The sequence below is a fragment of the Microcaecilia unicolor genome, chromosome 1 (assembly GCF_901765095.1).
Source record: "Microcaecilia unicolor chromosome 1, aMicUni1.1, whole genome shotgun sequence".
Taxonomy (NCBI): domain Eukaryota; kingdom Metazoa; phylum Chordata; class Amphibia; order Gymnophiona; family Siphonopidae; genus Microcaecilia; species Microcaecilia unicolor.
This window is the reverse complement of record NC_044031.1, coordinates 61577006-61597018: the sequence shown is the minus strand read 5'-3', so window position 1 is coordinate 61597018 and position 20013 is coordinate 61577006. Positions and strand designations below refer to the sequence as shown.

General features: G+C 41.7%; 1 protein-coding gene across 4 annotated transcripts in view; it reads right to left on the bottom strand.

Moving 5' to 3' along the window:
• CRHR2 (corticotropin releasing hormone receptor 2) overlaps positions 1-20013 on the bottom strand; it is a 452797-nt gene that overhangs the window by 29531 nt on the left and 403253 nt on the right. For all 4 annotated transcript variants that reach the window (XM_030197833.1, XM_030197850.1, XM_030197841.1 and 1 more), the window contains one exon: positions 18853-18925. In XM_030197833.1, coding sequence (XP_030053693.1) covers positions 18853-18925 — 73 coding nt within the window. The remainder of the gene's footprint in view (positions 1-18852; positions 18926-20013) is intronic.

Here is a 20013-nt window from a genome sequence, read left to right as displayed (position 1 = left end):
AAAGAGGCGGAGCCTATTACAACTATAATTAAGACGCCAACGCCATTTTGGATTGGCGATTCATCAACATATGTCGTTATTGCTGTGAGTCCAGACGTTAGATATTTATAGCAAGTAAATTGTAATTAGTTTGGCTTATATTGATACAATTTTTTCTCTGTACTACAAAGGTTTATGCCCTTGACAAAGCAAGAGACCGCGAAACAGGGTCCTGTCGGGCTTACAACGATAACGGAGTTGCTGGAAGGTTTCACTATGTTCAGTTGAAACCCGATGAGCTCCAGCCCTAGAAGACAGCACATCTGAGTCTGGAGCCTTTAAGCTAAGTTAAACTTGTGCATTATTTGCCTGTGTATTGCAATAATGTTTATTTTTTGTACAGTAGTATATTTTGAACTTTAAATATATGAACATTTTTTCGATACTACTGGTTGGCTGGAGGTGTTCTATGATTACAAACCTATACAAATCTGTGAGCCATACCAAAAATTGGCGGACACAGTTGTTTTGATTGATATGAGATAACCTCTACAGCCAACATTGTTGTGTTGCAACACACTAGTTTTGTCCGCTAACTGTTGTGTATGCATACAAACTACTTTTGGACAAAATTGAGCCATTAATCATATATATTTGTATATCCTAGAAATAAGCAGTGGATTTTCCCCAAGTAAATTTAATAATGGTCTATGGACTTTTTCTTTAGGAAGCTGTCCAGACCTTTTTTAAACCCCGCTAAGCTAACTGCTTTTACCACATTCTCTGGTAACGAATTCCAGAGTTTAATTACACGTTGAGTGAAGAAAGGTTTTCTCCGATTCGTATTAAATTTACTACTTTGTAGCTTCATCGCATGCTCCATAATCTATTATGGAACATATTATGCTCCTAAAGTTTTGTACCTAGGGTAACGGAGGGTTGACTGACTTGTTCAGAGTTACAAGGAGCTGTAGTGGGAATCAAACCCAGCTCCCCTGGTTATCAGGTGACTGCACTAACCCCTAGGCTTCTCCACTCCACATGCTAATGCCTAATTGTAGCTTAGTAAAGGGCTCCTCAGTGGCCTGTTTAATAAGATGCGCGCTATTAGATTGTAAGCTCTCTATTAGATTGTAAGCTCTTTGAGCAGGGACTGTCTTTCTTCTATGTTTGTGCAGCGCTGCGTATGCCTTGTAGCGCTATAGAAATGCTAAATAGTAGTAGTAGGCTGAATAGCAGCTAAGCTAAGTACATTACAGTGGGCAGCATTTACAGTACCTGCATATTCAGTGCCACTGACCATATACTTAGCAGGGCTGAACATATGTATTAATTTAAATGTCAGCATTAGCATTTAGTTTAAAACATTGACCATCAACACTTAATATTACTCTCATGGATAACTTTAAGATAGAGACTTTTTTTTTTTAGACCAGAACACTAACTAGATAGAACTGAATATTGTTCTTATCTAAAGTTTGACTGCTCCCCTGGTCTGTCTTAGTCCACACCCCATCATAACCAGTAAAATACTACTGTCCAGATGAAAGTTAACAGGTCTGAAGGGCAAGAAATTTATACGGTAGAAATTGTTCACATAACTATCAAAGTTACTTGGCAGGTCATTTGAATTTTGGCCTCTATTTTTATTCATATAACAAAAGTGGAGGAGAGGCCTAATGGTTAGTGCAGTGGGCTGCAGAACTGGGGAACCAGGTTTGATTGTTGCTGCTGCCTGACGGTCGGCAGTGGGTTGAGATCCTGGGAAACCAGGACTCCCTCTGCAGCTGTCTGTGGCCCAGATGCATCAACCAAACGTTAAAAAATAAGAATCGTAAAAGTGCTTAACGATTTTTTAAAAACGAGGCATGCACTACAAACACACTCCAGAAATGTTCGGATCGGTATTGCAAAGTAGGATGTATCACAGAATCGTTAAACCCGTCGTTAATCAGCACCTAAAGCATGCGCAGAGCAGCCCAAGCGTTATGCTGGCTGCTCTGCGCATGCCACAAAGGCCCAGCTGTCAAAACAAACCCCCCCCCCCCCCACAAACATGTGTGTTTCGGGAGGGGGCAAAGGCACTAATCATGAGCGTCCCGTATGGATGCCTTGCCCCCCCTGCTGCTCCCCGCTTCCCCCCCTCCCCCCCCGCACGAAAAATCTCCAATTTTAGCAGCCCCGGGCCGGCCCTCCTCCCTTCCTGTATTCTCCCACACTAGCTCCGCCTCCTGCCATGCTACAGTCCCATGCCCCGCCCCCGCCTCCCCCCCTTTGGTCGTGGCTGCTGCTCCCCCCGTCCAACGACCCCCCCCTTTGACTTACTGGCCCGTGCAGCGCCTGTCACCTCTGCTGCACGGGCAAGAACAGCTGATCGTCGAGTCAGAAGGCCTCCTCAGATGTCCCTTCTTTCTTCCTGGGCCCGCCCTCCTCTGACGGGACGCTCATGATTAGTGCCTTTGCCTCCTCCCGATCCTTTTTTTTTTAAATTTTCTTTTTTGGTGCTGAGGGAGAGGGGAGCAGCGTCGACCTGGGGCGTCAATAAAGGACGCCCCTGACGCATTTTCGCCCCCCTCCCAGTTATTTTTTTTATTGGATTTTGTTAACTTCTAGCAGACAGACAGCCCTAACGAGAGGTACAGACTCTCGTTAGATTTCACGGTGTTCTCCTGCGTTAAACGAATCGGAAAAGGTTAGTGCATGTCATTTCAATGGGATTTGTAGAAGAATTGCTCATCTGCATTCAGTTTTCGTTAGCTGCTACTGTGGTCGGAAAATAGGCTTTAGTGCATGGAAAGGATAGGAAATTCTTCCTTGAGGGCTCATTTAACGATGAAAAACGTTTAGTGCATCTGGGCCCGTGTCCCTGGGCATGCAACGTAGTCCTCCACTGCCCCAAGGTACAATATATAACTTAGATTGTGAGCCCATTAGGGACAGTGCAAAGTACCTGTAATAGAAATTGTGAACCACATAGTTGCCTCAGGGATCACTTGTGGTATATCAAGTGCTGACAGTAAATAAAGACATAAATAAAATAGAAATAAATCAACAGCCTAAATCCTTTCAAAGTGTGCCCCGAAGGCATAGGGTCAAGTTACCCACATAATACAATGTTGCACAACTAAATCTTGATTAAACTTTTGGAAATGGACCCATTTATGCTCAGATTCTAATACAGATGCAAAGAAATACAGCCAATATCATACATTATTGAATGAGCTAGTGCCCTCACCTAGTCCCTTTGTAACACATAAAATTAAAACAGAACTATAACCAAGGGAGAGCATAGCAATTAATAGAACTGTATAACAACTTTTGAATAAGAACAATCATTAATAAGCTCAGAACACTACCCAATGATTTATAAGATGAGAGACTGTAATACGTAAATATTACTACGCTTAAAACTGATACTTATATGCTGGCTGTAAAAACAAAAACAAAACACTAAATAAAAAGATACAGCAAATGTAAGGCCTGAACAGATGATTTATAGGACTTATCTTATTTGTCTACATTCCAAATTATCCACCCACTCTTGCAGACCCAGGGCTGGCTTATATGTTGTACTGTCAGTCTATTTGTGGCTAGGGATCTACCAGGCAGTTAAAACTCTTCCCAGTTTCACATGCTTTAATTATACATGGAAACCATTTCTCCAATCTATGTATTGAGTGCAGGGATATCTGTATTTGAGACATATTTATTATACTTACATTCTTCCCCCACAGGTTTCCAGTTAATAATATCCATTCGGGTTGCTGCATATATTTTCAGAGCATCAGTTCAATATTTGTATGAGTTAGCAGAGCAAGGCTTCCCCTCTTGAACAACTTAGATATTACCCACATTCATTTTACATACCCAGTATTGACTTCCTTTAGATGTGCTTCCATTATTAAAGCCATGACAGAATTTACATAGTTTAAGAGTTTTAGTCCTCTGGTTCATTTTGCAGGATTATTGATTGCAAACATTCCAAGTAATTATATAATTGTTGACACAGCCCTTAAATAAGAATAGCCATACTGGATCAGACCAATGGCCCATCTAACTCAATATCCTGCTTCCAACAGTTGGCAATCCAGGTCACAAGTACCTGGCAGAATCTCCATGCTACCAATCCCAGGGAAAACATTGGCTTCCCCATGTCAATCTCAATAGCGGACTTGCATATATAGCTCTACATGTGCTAAAGGTGTAATGCTTAATACATAGATTGAAGCAGATGCTACCATAGAGCACAATTCTCAAATTTCAAACAGATATTTGGAAATGATGCTTGGCAGAGAGGAAGGAATTCTGGTCAACAACAAAATACCATTAATTACCTCTCCTTCTTTTTGGAGTTCTTTTATTAAAGTGTGTTTGGCAGTTAGTACACAGTTTGTCGTGCGTTAACAGCTAATGAACAAATGCGTTAACAGACAATATGGTATATTTACATTTACCATGTGATAAGTTGCGTATTAAGGATATTTTCTGTAATGGGCATGGGTGGGAAAATAGGCATGGAAAGTGTTTGACACTGAGGGGTCCTTTTACTAAGCTGTGGGAAAAAGGGCCCTGCGCTAGCAGCAGGGGGCCGTTTTTCCTGCACATCATGGTTGTTTTTCCTGCTGCCAGTAAAAGCCCCCCCCCCCAAAAAAAACATAATTACATAAGTAATGCCATACTGGGAAAAGACCAAGGGACCATCAAGCCCAGCATCCTGTCCACGACAGCAGCCAATCAAGGTCAAGGGCACCTGGCAAGCTACCCAAACGAACAAACATTTTATACAAGTTATTCCTAAAATTGTGGATTTTTCCCAAGTCCATTTAGTAGCAGTCTATAGACTTGTCCTTTAGGAAACCGTCCAACCCCTTTTTAAACTCTGCCAAGCTAACCACCTTCACCACGTTCTCTGGCAATGAATTCCAGAGTTTAATTACGCGTTGGGTGAAGAAAAGGTTTCTCCGATTTGTTTTAAATTTACTACACTGTAGTTTCATCGCATGCCCCCTAGTCCTAGTATTTTTGGAAAGCGTGAACAGACGCTTCACATCCACCAGTTCCACTCCACTCAATATTTTATATACCTCTATCATGTCTCACCTCAGCCGTCTCTTCTCCAAGCTGAAAAGCCCTAGCCTCCTTAGTCTTTCTTCATAGGGAAGTCGTCCTATCCCCGCTATCATTTCCGTCGCCCTTCACTGCACCTTTTCCAATTCTACTATACCTTTCTTGAGATGCGGCGACCAGAATTGAACACAGTACTCAAGGTGCGGTTGCACCATGGAGCGATACACCAGCATTATAACATCCTCACACCTGTTTTTCATACCTTTCCTAATAATACCCAACATTCTATTTGCTTTCCTAGCTGCAGCAGCACACTGAACAGAAGGTTCGATGACGACACCCAGATCCCTTTCTTGGTCCGTAACTCCTAATGTGGAACCTTGCATGACATAGCTATAATTCGGGTTCTTTTTTCCCACCTTGCACTTGCTCACATTAAATGTCATCTGCCATTTAGCAACCCAGTCTCCCAGTCTCGTAAGGTCCTTCTGTAATTTTTCACAGTCCTGTTGCGAGTTAACGACTTTGAATAGCTTTGTGTCATCAGCAAATTTAATTACCTCGCTAGTTACTCCCATCTCTAAATCATTTATAAATATGTTAAAAAGCAGCAGTCCTAGCACAGACCCCTGAGGAACCCCACTAACTACCCTTCTCCATTGAGAATACTGCCCATTTAACCCCACTTTCTGTTTCCTATCCTTCAACCAGTTTTTAATCCACAATAGGACATTTCCTCCTATCCCATGACTCTCCAATTTCCTCTGTAGCCTTTCATGAGGTACCTTGTCAAACGCCTTTTGAAAATTCAGATACACAATATCAACCGGCTCCCCTTTGTCCACATGTTTGTTTGCTCCTTCAAAGAATTGAAGTAAATTGGTCAGGCAAGATTTCCCCACACAAAAGCCGTGCTGACTTGGTCTCAGTAATCCATTTACTTGGATGTGCTCTGTAATGTTGTTTTTGATAATAGTCTCTACCATTTTCACCGACACCGACGTCAGACTCACCGGTCTATAATTTCCCGGATCTCTCCTGGAACCTTTTTAAAAAATCGGCGTTACATTAGCCACCCTTCAATCTTCTGGTACCACGCTCGATTTTAAGGATAAATTACATATCACTAACAGTAGCTCCGCAAGCTCATTTTTCAGTTCTATCAGTACTCTAGGATGAATACCATCCGGTCCAGGAGATTTGCTACTCTTCAGTTTGCTGAACTGCTCCATTACGTCCTCCAGGTTTACCATGAAGTCAGTAAGTTTCTCCGACTCGTCCGCTTGAAATACCATTTCCGACACTGGTATCCCACCCAAATCTTCCTCAGTGAAGACCGAAGCAAAGAATTCATTCAATCTCTCTGCTACGTCTTTATCTTCCTTGATCACTCCTTCAGTATCATGGGATGTATCCCATCCGGCCCCATACCTTTGTCCACCTTCAGATTTTCCAGCTGTTTATAAACTTTTTCCTCCATAAACGGTGCAGTTACCTCCATTCCCAGACGTTCCCTCGGCAGCCAACCATGGTCCTTCTCCAGGATTTTCCTCCGTGAACACTGAAGAGAAATAATTGTTTAGCACGTTCGCTTTACCTTCATCACTCTCTCTCCTTAGCCATTCTCATTATCTTTCAGTCTCGCAATTCCATTCCTATCTCTTCTCCTTTCTCCAATATATCTGAAAAAAGTCTTGTCACCTCTTTTTACATCTTTAGCCATTTCTTCTTCCGCTCGCGCTTTCGCTAGCTGTATTTCCCTCTTTGCTTCTTTGAGTTTAATCCGATAATCTTTTCTGTGATCCTCTCATTGCGTTCTTTTGTATTTCTTGAACAAAGCCTCTTTTGCTCTTATTTTTTCAGCTACTTGTTTGGAGAACCATATGCTTCCTGCTTCTCTTGTTTTTGTTTACTTTCCTCATAAAAAGATCAGTCGCCATATTTATAGCAGCCTTTAGCTTGGACCACTGCTTTTCCACTTCTCCTACACCTTCCCATGCCAACAGCTCCTTCTTCGGTTATTCCCCCATTTCATCAAAATCAGTACGTCTGAAATCCAGTACTTTGAGTTTTGTGCGTCCGCACTCCGCCTTCGCCCTTATATCAAACCATACGGTGTGATAATCACTATTACATAGGTGGGCACCCACCCGAATATCGGAAACACTACCTCCATTTGTGAGCACTAGATCCAGCATCGACCCTTCCCTCGTGGGTTCCGTCACCATTCGTCTGAGCAAGGCACTTTGACAGGCATCCACAATCTCCCTACTTCTTTCCGATTCTGCAGACGGGATGTTCCAATCCATGTCAGACAAATTGAAATCTCCCAAGGGTAGCACCTCCCCTTTCATACCAATCTTTTGAATATCTTCTATCAGATCCTTGTCTAACTTCTCCGTTTGTGCAGGAGGTCTGTAAATAACCCCCGTGTGGATACAGGTTCCGTCTTCTCTTTCCAGGACGATCCGTAAAGCTTCTTCTTTTGCCCAGGTTCCCCACATTTCAGCCGCTCTGATATTCTCTCTCACATACAGAGCTACTCCTCCACCTCTTCGGCCCTCTCTATCCTTCCTAAAAAGATTCTAGCCCGGTACAGTCACATCCCATTCATGAGAATCATTGAACCACGTCTCCGTAATAGCAACAATATCCAAGTTTTCTTCAAACATCAGGGCTTGCAAGTTTTGAACCTTTTTACTTAGACTAAGAGCAATTGTGCACATAACTTTCCATGTGCTTAGTGAGTTTGGGTGGTTTTTAAATATTTACATGACCTTTCCCTCTGCCATCATATTTATTCTGGAGGTGACTTTCCGAAATCCCCTGCTTCCTTTTGTCACCCCACCCTCTAGTTTAAATGTCTAGAAACATACTGTCTGAATTTCTCCCCAAGGATCCTTTTTCCCGTCACAGAAAGATGTAGCCCATCATTACAGTACAGCCTATTATTTTTCCACATATTACCCCATTCTCCTATGCATCTAAAACCTTCTTCTTTACACCAAGACTCAAGCCACTTATTGAATTCCTCTGTTTTGCGTAGTCTTTCCTCTCCCCTCCCAAATGTAGGAATTACTTCAGAAAAAGCCACAGTCTGAACCAAAGATTTTAGTCCCTCCCCAAGCTTCTGGAATGCTCTCTATGCTGTAAACTTGCTATTGTTGGCCAGGTCATTTGTCCCCAGGTGAATTACAACATCAGCGTTTGAAGCCTTGCTCTCTTCTTGGATCACTTTCAGTATTTGGTCTGTACATCTTGTAGCTGAAGATCCTGGAAGATATTTCACTACGTTGGAACCCCTGAACTGTGTTCCTAAGTTAATGCCTCTGATAAAGGAGTCTCTGAGCAGTAATAATTTTCTGCTTTTCACAATTCTGTCATTAGTGTGTGTGTGTGTGGGGGGGGGGGGGGGGGGGGTTCTGGGGTTGTGCTACTTTCATTGCCTCTGGTTCTACCACAGTACTTCTTTTTTGCCATTGTTGGTGGAGGTGTACTTTGCTGAATCTGTCTCTGCCTTACTAACCCCGAGAAGCGCTTCTCTGGTCCTTTTTTTCTTTGTTTCAGTCTAAATAAGTTTTATCCGCTGTCCAACTCTTAAGATATCGGTTGAGAGGATTGTATTGTGTAAGTAGTGCTGACCGTGATTAGAGACTCTGGAGGTGTGGCATGAAAAGGCACAAACACCATCATAATGATGCAATGCTGCAAAATAATTTGACATGGGCAAAGCTTGGAAGGACAAGTATTTCTGTGTCACAGATCTTAGTCTACCAGAGCCTACTGTGACCCATCTATTCTTCTGTTTCATTCTCTGAGGCAGTGATGGTAGTAAATTAGCTGGGTAATGAGTAATCCTAGACGCTTCTTTAATTGTAGTTAATTCCTTCTTGAGTTTGATCTCTTCTTTCAAGGCTGATATTTGGAGACAGATAGGACAAGCTCTAAGGTTCCAGATAGTTTGCATTAGGATTAAAGCAGAACATATATTGCACTGAATGACGGTCATAATGATGTGATTCACAAGTGTGAAAAGGTGAACTATGAGAGGGAATAACAAGAATTAGGATTGACCAATTAAGTGTAATGAAGATACTTGTCCAAGTCTGAAAATGCCCAGCGCAGCTCCCAGCTCACAAGGTAAATTTAGGTTCTACCACAAGGCTCAAAACAAAATTGCCCCTCCTCCAGAGCTATGAGTCACCAGATGCTATGTAACCAAAATTGATTGAATTAAGTCTCTGGCAGTGTAGATTCAACACACAGTTCTAATGAAAACAGACATCAGATTCAATATAACCAGATTAAGTCACAGGTTTAAAACACTTGGCACAGGTTAAAACACAGTTCCAATGAAAACACCTTTAAGACAATTCCAGCATAAAAAGATGAAATCACTAGCACAGATGTTCAAAACTCAGTTCTCTAAAATCCCTTTAAGACAATACCAGCATAAAAATATAAAATCGCATGCAATATAGGCAATAGGATAGAGACAGATAAGGAACTTATAGAGGTCAGACCCTCTGTAAGTGAAAGGACAGTTTTTTTTGTGTGTGTGTGTGTGTGTGTGTGTTAATAGGATAGAATAAAAAAGGGGGTAAAATAGAATAAAGGAGTCAATAGTTTATCAGGAAGATATTAAGAGACATTAAGAGCAGGACACAGGTAACCTCAGTTATCAATCAAACCAAGTCAGCTCAGGTCAAGGCAGGCAAGCAAAGTCAAAGCAGTCAGACAAACAAAAGCACACTCACAGAAGAAGCCAAAAGCTGCTTCTGAAGCTCCGAGGATGCAGAAAAGGAAGCACGTTGCTGACATCACGAATCGTCCGATGGGCCAACACCATCAAAAATGCGAGGGCGGAGCCCCCTTCCAACACTACGGAGATGTGCAAGCGGAAGAGAGAGAGCCACGCCACAACACCCCCAGCCAGAGTGTGCTATCGCGTACAGGAGACCCCACGCCTCCACACCACCAGCCACTGGTGCTGCCCGCCGCTGGACACCCCCTGGAGCACGTCCAACATGTCCCCAGGTATGAGGACACAACAGTATCTCCTGGAACATGTAACACAGGCCCATGTGGTAGGCATCTGCCCTGTGCATTAATGCAGAACATATACTTACCATACCCCCCGCATTTATCACCTGGACTTTGCTTTTATATATATATATTAGTGCACCTTACTTTTGCATTTAAGATCCATGTAAGGGTGTGTTGAGGCCATTTATTATCGCAGCTTAGTTTAAAAAAAAAAAGCCCAAAGAGGATCTGTACTTTTCTTGTTTTATATGCTAAGCAATTCAGGGCTTTTTCTAAGACATAATTCTCGTTTCACAGCATGTAATATCTGCTGGAAGAGCTGAGATCTCAAGGCAACGCTAAAGATCCTGGGCCCGAGACCATGTTAGTTAGCCTGGCTAACTCTCATGATTGGCACTGAGCCTGGATATTCAATACTGGGCCATTTCCGGTGATCAGCATTGAATATATGGTTTATTTTTGGCCAGTTCAACTTGAACTGGCCAAGCCGATATTCAGCGCTGTCTGGTTAAGTTGGAACCAGCCAAAGGTCTGGTTTCACGTGGCAAAATATGGACGTCAAAGTTACGCTGAAAATGGGCAGACAGCCGGTTATATTGTGCGATATAACTGGTTACCTGGTAGCCGTGAATTTTCAGTGGCCATGTCTCACTGAAAATGGGGCATTTAACCGCCTAGATGCCAATCCTGGCTGGTTAAATGGTTTTGAATATTGGGTGCCTGTACCTAGTCATTCATTAAAGTTTTGGTTTTAAAATTCAACTTAAATGGTAAAATTAAAAGAAAAATAAATTTAGAAAATATTTTCCCTCTTCATCAGAATCATGCATGTATATGTTTCTATGGTAACAGTGATTTGCCGATAGGTAAGGCCCCTGCAGTAATTACTACTACTACTACTATTTAGCATTTCTATAGCGCTACAAGGCATACGCAGCGCTGTACAAACATAGAAGAAAGACAGTCCCTGCTCAAAGAGCTTACAATCTAATAGACAAAAAATAAATAAAGTAAGCAAATCAAATCAATTAATGTGAACGGGAAGGAAGAGAGGAGGGTAGGTGGAGGCGAGTGGTTACAAGTGGTTACGAGTCAAAAGCAATGTTAAAGAGGTGGGTTTTCAGTCTAGATTTAAAGGTGGCCAAGGATGGGGCAAGACGTAGGGGCTCAGGAAGTTTATTCCAGGCGTAGGGTGCAGCGAGACAGAAGGCGCGAAGTCTGGAGTTGGCAGTAGTGGAGAAGGGAACAGATAAGAAGGATTTATCCATGGAGCGGAGTGCACGGGAAGGGGTGTAGGGAAGGACGAGTGTGGAGAGATACTGGGGAGCAGCAGAGTGAGTACATTTATAGGTTAGTAGAAGAAGTTTGAACAGGATGCGAAAACGGATAGGGAGCCAGTGAAGGGTCTTGAGGAGAGGGGTAGTATGAGTAAAGCGACCCTGGCGGAAGATGAGACGGGCAGCAGAGTTTTGAACCGACTGGAGAGGGGAGAGGTGACTAAGTGGGAGGCCAGCAAGAAGCAGATTGCAGTAGTCTAAACGAGAGGTGACAAGGGTGTGGATGAGGGTTTTGGTAGAGTGCTCGGAAAGAAAGGGGCGGATTTTACGGATGTTGTAAAGAAAGAAACGACAGGTCTTGGCGGTCTGCTGGATATGAGCAGAGAAGGAGAGAGAAGAGTCAAAGATGACCCCAAGGTTTCGAGCTGAGGAGACAGGGAGAATGAGAGAGCCATCAACAGAAATAGAAAACGGGGGGAGCGGGGAGGTGGGTTTGGGGGGGAAAATGAGAAGCTCGGTTTTGGTCATATTTAATTTCAGGTGGCGTTGAGACATCCAGGCAGCAATGTCAGACAAGCACGCTGAAACTTTGGTTTGGATGCAAGGTGAGATATCAGGGGTAGAAAGGTAGATTTGGGAGTCATCAGCATAGAGGTGGTAGGAAAAGCCATGGGATGAGATTAATGAACCAAGGGAAGAAGTGTAGATAGAAAAGAGGAGGGGACCAAGAACAGAACCCTGGGGTACGCCGACAGGCAGAGGGATAGAAGTAGAAGAGGATCCACCAGAGTGAACACTAAAGGTGCGGAGGGAGAGGTAGGAAGAGAACCAGGAAAGGACAGAGCCCTGGAATCCAAGTGAGGACAGGGTATCGAGAAGTATGCTGTGATCGACAGTGTCAAAAGCAGCGGAAAGATCAAGAAGAATGAGGATGGAATATTGACCTCTGGATTTAGCCAGTAATAGGTCATTGGAGACTTTAGTAAGCGCAGTTTCGGTTGAGTGGAGAGGGCGAAAACCAGATTGTAATGGGTCAAGAATAGCATGTGAGGAGAGAAAATCAAGGCAGCGGCGGTGAACAGCACGCTCAAGTAATTTGGAGAGAAAAGGAAGGAGGGAGATGGGTCGGTAATTAGAGGGACAAGTAGGGTCAAGTGAAGGCTTCTTAAGGAGAGGTGTGACCACAGCATGTTTAAAGGCAGCAGGGACAGTCGCAGTGGAAAGTGAGAGGTTGAGAATGTGACAGATAAAAGGAATAAGAGTAGGAGAGATGGCATTAAGAAGGTGGGTGGGAATGGGATCAGAGGAACAGGTGGTACATTTTGAGGAAGAAAGGAGAAGTGTAGTTTCCTCAATAGTAACTTCAGGAAAGGAGGAAAGGGAATGAGGGGAAGGAGAGAGAGAATCAATGAGAATGAATGTATAATTGTCATCTCAGCATTTCCATTAGGTTCACAATATGACTTTACACACTGAGACATGTCAAATTATTTTTCATAGCCTAAAGAAATTCATTCATGTTGTGAAACATCAGGTTTCCTTGAGAACTGAGCATCTAGAAAACTATCTGCACTAGACATCCAATCTCCACAGGTCTATTTGGAAATGCAAGATAAACACACTAATCGATTTCAAGCTCCCAGAGGCAAAAGCTTTCCCAAAATTTCTATGCTTCCCAAATTGTTATGCTGTTGTTCTATGGGTCTAAGTGTTCATCACATAATACAGTAAAATTGCCTCTTAATTTTGTACATATAAAAAACAAGGCATAAAGAAAGGGAACACACAACACAATAAATACACAGCAAACAGCAAAGTGGAGACATTCTCAAGAATGGTGATAAAAATCCGCAATAGACCATAAAATATATGGTTTGTTGAAAGACTACTACTACTACTACTACTACTACTACTTAACATTTCTAGAGCGCTACTAGGGTTATGCAGCGCTGTACAATTTAACAAAGAGAGACAGTCCCTACTCAAAGAGCTTACAATCTAATAGACAAGTGAACGGTCGGTCCGATAGGGGCAGTCAAATTGGGGCAGTCTGGATTCACTGAATGGTAAGGGTTAGGTGCCGAACGCAGCATTGAAGAGGTGGGCTTTAAGCAAAGACTTGAAGACGGGCAGGGAGGGGGCTTGGCGTAAGGGCTCAGGAAGGTTGTTCCAAGCATAGGGTGAGGCGAGGCAGAATGAGCAGAGCCTGGAGTTGGCGGTGGTGGAGAAGGGTACTGAGAGGAGGGATTTATCCTGTGAACGGAGGTTACGGGCGGGAATGTAAGGGGAGATGAGGGTAGAAAGATAGTGAGGGGCAGCAGACTGAGTGCATTTGTAAGTAAGAAGGAGAAGCTTGAATTGAATGCGGTATCTGATCGGAAGCCAGTGAAGTGACATGAGGAGAGGGGTGGTATGAGTATATCCCAACATTGACCGTGTTTTGGCAATCAGCCAGTGTCAGAAGTCTACAAATATAAGACATAAATTAACACAATTTAAAACCAAATATAAATCATCAATAAAAATAGAGTAAAACTGAAAACAAAATTCAAACAATTAAATACAAAGGTAGCCAAAGCAACATCATTTTGGCAAAAAAGCAAAAATAATATATCTTGTTTAAACCAAACAAATAAATGAATTATAAGACAAATATGCAACTGTATCTCTGGATGTAGCGTAAGCAAAGTATCCAGTGTAACATGAATCACTGTCACAATTTCACCTAGAAATGAAAAAAGCACAATGGGGTCCTTTTACTAAGCTGCGGTAAGCACTAATGCGTGCTTACTGCAGGGTACCAAGCAATACTGTGGGGAACACTCAAGCATCCTGTGGTAGTTTTGGGATCGGTGCACACTTCACACACGCTTCAAAATAGAATTTATTTTTTAGTGCTGGAGGCGTGTCTGGGGGGGGGGGGGGGTGGAGACTAGGCATGTTCTGTGCTGATTGGGCTCTCCTCTTTCATCCATTTTATTAAATTTACTATTAAAGCCATTAGGTAAAGTAATTGACAGTTTAAAGTTGAATGCATTTGTGTATACGGATGATGTTACTATCTTGATACTGGCTCTGAAGGAGTATGATGAGTCGATAAGTAGAATTCAGAAATGTGTAGAGACAATAGAGCAATGGGCTATTAATTTTTATCTAAAGCTTAATAAGGATAAACAACATTTTTATGGATAGGTTTTCCGAAGAATATAAAGAGTAAAGAGGCCTTTGCTATTGGGAAGAATAAATTTAAACTTGAGTTTACCACCCAAATTTTAGGGGTACAGCTGGATAATCAATTTACAATGTTAAATCAGGTAAATAAGATGGCTAAAAGTTCCTTTTTTTTTTTTAGTAAGGAAACTAAGGGCCCTGTTTACTAAGCTGCGCTAGAGGGACATTAGCGTTTTTAAAGTGCACTAACCATGTAGATACCCATAACATTCCTATGGGTGTCTATACAATTAGCGTGAACTAATGTTTAGCACGTGCAAAGAACACTAACACACTGTAGTAAAAAAAAGGCCCTAAGAGTTATTCAAAGAAAGTTTGAGAATCTTGCTTTAGGCATATAGTTCAATCCCTGTTGCTCTCCAAGTTAGACTACTGCAATGTAGTGTATGTTGGATGTACTACAGATGTCTTGAAAAATCTTCAGACAGTGCAAAACCTTGCAATTAGAGTTATCTTTTCACTATGTCGGGGTGAAGATATATCACCTTATTTTCATAAACTTCACTGGTTACCTATCACGTTAGCAAGATTTCGATCCCTTTCTGAGGAAATTCCTTCATATCTGATTTAATTTTTTTTTTGTTTTGAATAGACAATTAGGTCAGGGCCAGGTTGTTCTGAAGTTTCCTTCAATGGCTGCAGTTAAATCTATTAGAGAGTTGTCTTCGTCTCTGTCCTATTATACTGCTTCGATCTGGAATTGTCTTTCTACTTCAGTTCGGGCATTGTGCGATTACTTAAGGATTAGAAAACAATGAAAAGCTTTTTTTTTCAGTAAATATGTGGGTTGATTTTTCCAATTAATGTTGTTAATTTTGCAACTCCCAAGTTGTGTTTTGGTCTCTTGTTTTTGTGATTCGCATTGAACTGTATAGGCTTTTGCAGAATATAAAACCGATATGTAATGTAATGTAAGGTAAAGCTACATTGCCAAATGCTAAACGATTAGCACAGGGTAAGTGTCGTTAAGTGCTCATGCACTAATGGCCATGCTCTAATGAGGAAATTAGCGAGCAACAGAATTCAAACACGCGTGGGATAAACATAAAGGAATCCTGTTCAGAAGGAATGGATCCTAAGGAGCTTAGCCGAGATTGGGTGGCAGAGCCGGTGGCGGGAGGCGGGGACAGTGCTGGGCAGACTTATACGGTCTGTGCCAGAGCCGGTGGTGGGAGGCGGGGCTGGTGGTTGGAAGGCGGGGCTAGTGCTGGGCAGACTTACACGGTCTGTGCCCTGAAAAGGACAGGTACAAATCAAGGTAAGGTATACACAAAAAGTAGCACATTTGAGTTTATCTTGTTGGGCAGACTGGATGGACCATGCAGGTCTTTTTCTGCCGTCATTTACTATGTTACTATGAGTTGCCATACATAGGAATAATAGAAACTGGGGCCATTTTACCAACATGCTAAAAGTGTCCTCAGAATGTGGGAAAGACCCATGAAGGGAATAGCACTGGCCACTTTTTAGTGCTGCTCAGTAAAAAGGCCCCACTGTGCAATTTTATTATGATCTTTTGTAATATGTTTTCAGTTTTACAATATTTTATTGATGTTTTAAGTTTGGTTTTAATTTCATGTGTGTTTTAATTTTTGTGGACCCTTGATACATGCTGATTTCTGAAGTATGGTCCATATCAGGTCTTTCAATAAACCTTGGGGTCCTTTTACTAAGCTGCGGTAAGGATTAACATATGCTTAATGCAAGTTAAAATCCACTACTGTGGAGGCAGTAAAAGCTCTGACAGTAAATGTCACATGCCAAATTTTTAAGTAGCACACGGCCATTTATTGCCTCTATTGGGAAAATGTCCTTTTACTTGTTGCGGTAAAAGGTGGCCTCAGCGTGCGGCAATTCCAGGCGCCAACGCAGGTCACCTTTGACCGCAGCTTGGTAAAAGGGCCCCTTTATACACCAAAAACCTAAAATACGCAATATTCTAAAAATGTAGCCAGCTCTGGGATCTCCAGAAAATTTTGGGAAGCCCTGGTATAAATACTGGAAACATATATTGTGCCTTTTTCATTTTCAACAGATATCTATTATATAGCATTTAAGCTTAAAGCCCTGGGATGCTATAAGGACAAATATCTACTTTTCATTTACTATGTTTTTATAATTCAGGTTTTAAACTACATTTTCCAGTCCTTCAACTGAAATACCATCAGGCTTATTTTCGAAAGAGAAGGACGCCCATCTTTCGTCACAAATCGGAAGATGGGTGTCCTTCTCACAGGGTCGCCCAAATTGATATAATCAAAAGCTGATTTTGGACGTCCCCAACTGCTTTCCGTCACAGGAACGGCCAGTGTTCCCGGGGGTGTGTCGGAGGCATAGTAAAGGCAGGACTTGGGCATGCCTAACACATGGACGTCCTTGACCCATAATGGAAAAAAAGGGCGTCCCTGATGAGCACTTGGACGACTTTACCTGGTCCTGTTTTTCTTATGACCAAGATACAAAAAAGTGCCTGAACTGACCAGATGACCACCGGAGAGAAGTCATTTGCGTGCACAACTCCCGAAAATTAGGCACTAGCATTTACACTGGGTTTCAGTGGGTGTAAAAGCTGTCCCTAAAGTTAGATGCAAAATTTGTGTTAAACTAGTATCTATAAAGAGTTCTCAGCATGGAGTGCTCTTTACAGAATAGTAGTTTAGCACACATCTCTCCGGTGCCTAACTTTTTAAAAGTAAATATAGTTTCAGATACATCACCATGATGGCTTGTAGTTTAGATTAATACAGAGAGTGTCCCTTATTTTAATGTGCATTTTTTGAATTAACAGCAGAGAGTGTATATAACAGTTGAGGGTTTGACACAACTGATGAGAGTGAGCCTATAGCAGGATTGCCAACACTGATTGATTTATAATGCTAATGGTGCACAGTATATAGAATCCAACAGTTCCAGTAGCATTGGACTCCTGATGCAGGGCAGGTGTCGAGTCATGCCTTGATTTGATTAAAGTTTTGACAGCACCATTATGGACTCTGTGTGATTTCATTTTCATCTTTGCTGTGTCTGATCATCCTAACTTTGGGTGCCATTTACTGAATCCAGCCCGTTGTGCGGATTTACACCTGAATTGGGTTTTACATGTATGCCACATACAGGGCTTCTTAAAATAATAAAGGCCACTGTCTTGAAAAATGAATATCTCACAGAACATTCACATTCTTTACTAATTTTGACTTTGATGCAGGGGACGATCTTCCAGCAGTTTGAAGAACAAAACAGATATTTAAATATTCAAATGATTTTGTGCCCCGGTGAAAGTCTTCAGGTAGAAGCTTATAGGCTAATGACCTGAGAGGCCTAACTTGTTATGCTTTCTGGTTGTTATTTTAAAATGCATGTTTTCTAATATTCTTCAAAAACCAAACCTTATCCTGGAACCTGAAACTAAAAACCAGACCTATCTAGATTTCTTTGCCCCTGGAGAACTGAATATAGAGGATGATACTATTGCATTTCACAAATATTGTTCTTGCTCTTAGCATTAACAATAAATCTGATAATAGCATGGGGCATACAGTCCAAATGGAATTTATGCGGGATGCAAAGAACTCATAAAGAAACTTCAGACCACTCAAAACATGGCAGCCAGGCTTATATTTCGAAAAACGCGATTCGAAAGCGCCAAGCCCCTCTGTGAAAAATTGCACTGGCTCCCAATCAGAGAACGAACTGCTTTCAAAATCTGCACCCTGGTTCATAAGATTATCTACGGCGAGGCCCCGGGATACATGACAGACCTCATTGACCTACCAATCAGAAATACAACCAGATCAACACGAACATATCTAAACCTCCACTACCCAAGCTGCAAAGGACTGAAATACAAATCAACATATGCATCCAGCTTTTCCTACATAAGCACACAACTATGGAACGCACTACCAAAAGCCGTGAAAACAACCTATAACCACTTAAACTTCCGGAAATCACTAAAAACCTACTTGTTCAAAAAGGCATACCCTACTGACCCTACTTAAATACCTGAACCCTGCAACACTACGAAACCAAAGAACGTAATGGATATAACTGAACTCTTCTTCTATACGATTCCCTAATTATTTTTGTTCCACATGAACCTTATTCTACCATAACATCACTGTGTAACTCTTTATACCGGAATTGGCGAACGCCTTTACGGTACTATGTAAGCCACATTGAGCCTGCAAATAGGTGAGAAAATGTGGGATACAAATGCAACAAATAAATAAATGTAGTAAATGGATTTACCTACCAGAAGTACAAGAATCACTGGGCCTTGATATATGTAGTCTATGTACTTTCCTGGCTCCTTTCCAAACCAGCAGCTGTACAGAGTAAAAGGAATGTTATTAAGTAACAATATTTAAATGATGTCTTTGTATTCAAAAGATGATTAATAGAATTCTATACATAAGTGAAATAATACTAATTTTATTTGTTTTCACCTGCCCTGATTACACAGGGCAGATTTCAGTTGTTCTTTTGACCAATCGATGTTCAAGTAGCAATAGGCTTACCCCCAAATTCTATATATGGCGCCTTAAGTTGTGTGCGCTAATTTGGCAGCACGGCCAAATTCCGCGCACAACTTAATTAACAAGCCAATCAGCACTGATAATTTGTATTTAACAACCAATTAGTGGCACTAATTGGCTTTTATTAGAATATACGTGCACAACTTTCTAGGCGTATTCTATAATGCGGTGCATATAAATTCTCATGCCCGCAGTCAAAAAGAGGGCATGGTTATAGGTGTAGAATGGGTGAGTTGTGGGTGTTTAAAAAAAATGATGCGCACTGTTATGGAATACACCCAACCTGCGTCTAATTTAGGTGCAGGTATTTAGGCCTGGTTTTATGTGGCCTAAATTTTAGTTGCAAGAATGGCGTGTGTGCATATTCTATAAACTACACGTAACTTTAGGCATAGTTTACAGAATCACGCTAACTGTGTGGTTTTTTGTAGCATCAATTATTAAGGTGCCGTTTATAGAATTTGGCCTTTACTGGATAAGAAATATACATAATAGAATCATATTATATTTCAAGAAGTTCCAACTATTGGATGCAACCCCACTCTGATAGGGTAGGAAAACTCGCTGCAGCATTGGAATCAGATGCTCCTAGACCCACAGTGGCAACATTTGAGTGTCAGAGCACCGCAAGTGGTTCGAAATGCAGCAGTGAGAACAAGAATGTGGGTGGCAAAGTTTTATCATGTAACACCAATGCTTAAAAAACTACATTGGCTGCCTGTTTTTCAAAGGATCCAGTTTAAAGCTGAGCCAGTTGTTATACATCAGGCTTTGTTTGCAGTTGCTGCATTCTATCTGAAACATATATGTTGACTGTTTACCATGCAAGATGTGAATTGCAGTCAGAAGCTGTTATGAGACTTTCAGCTGATGTGGAG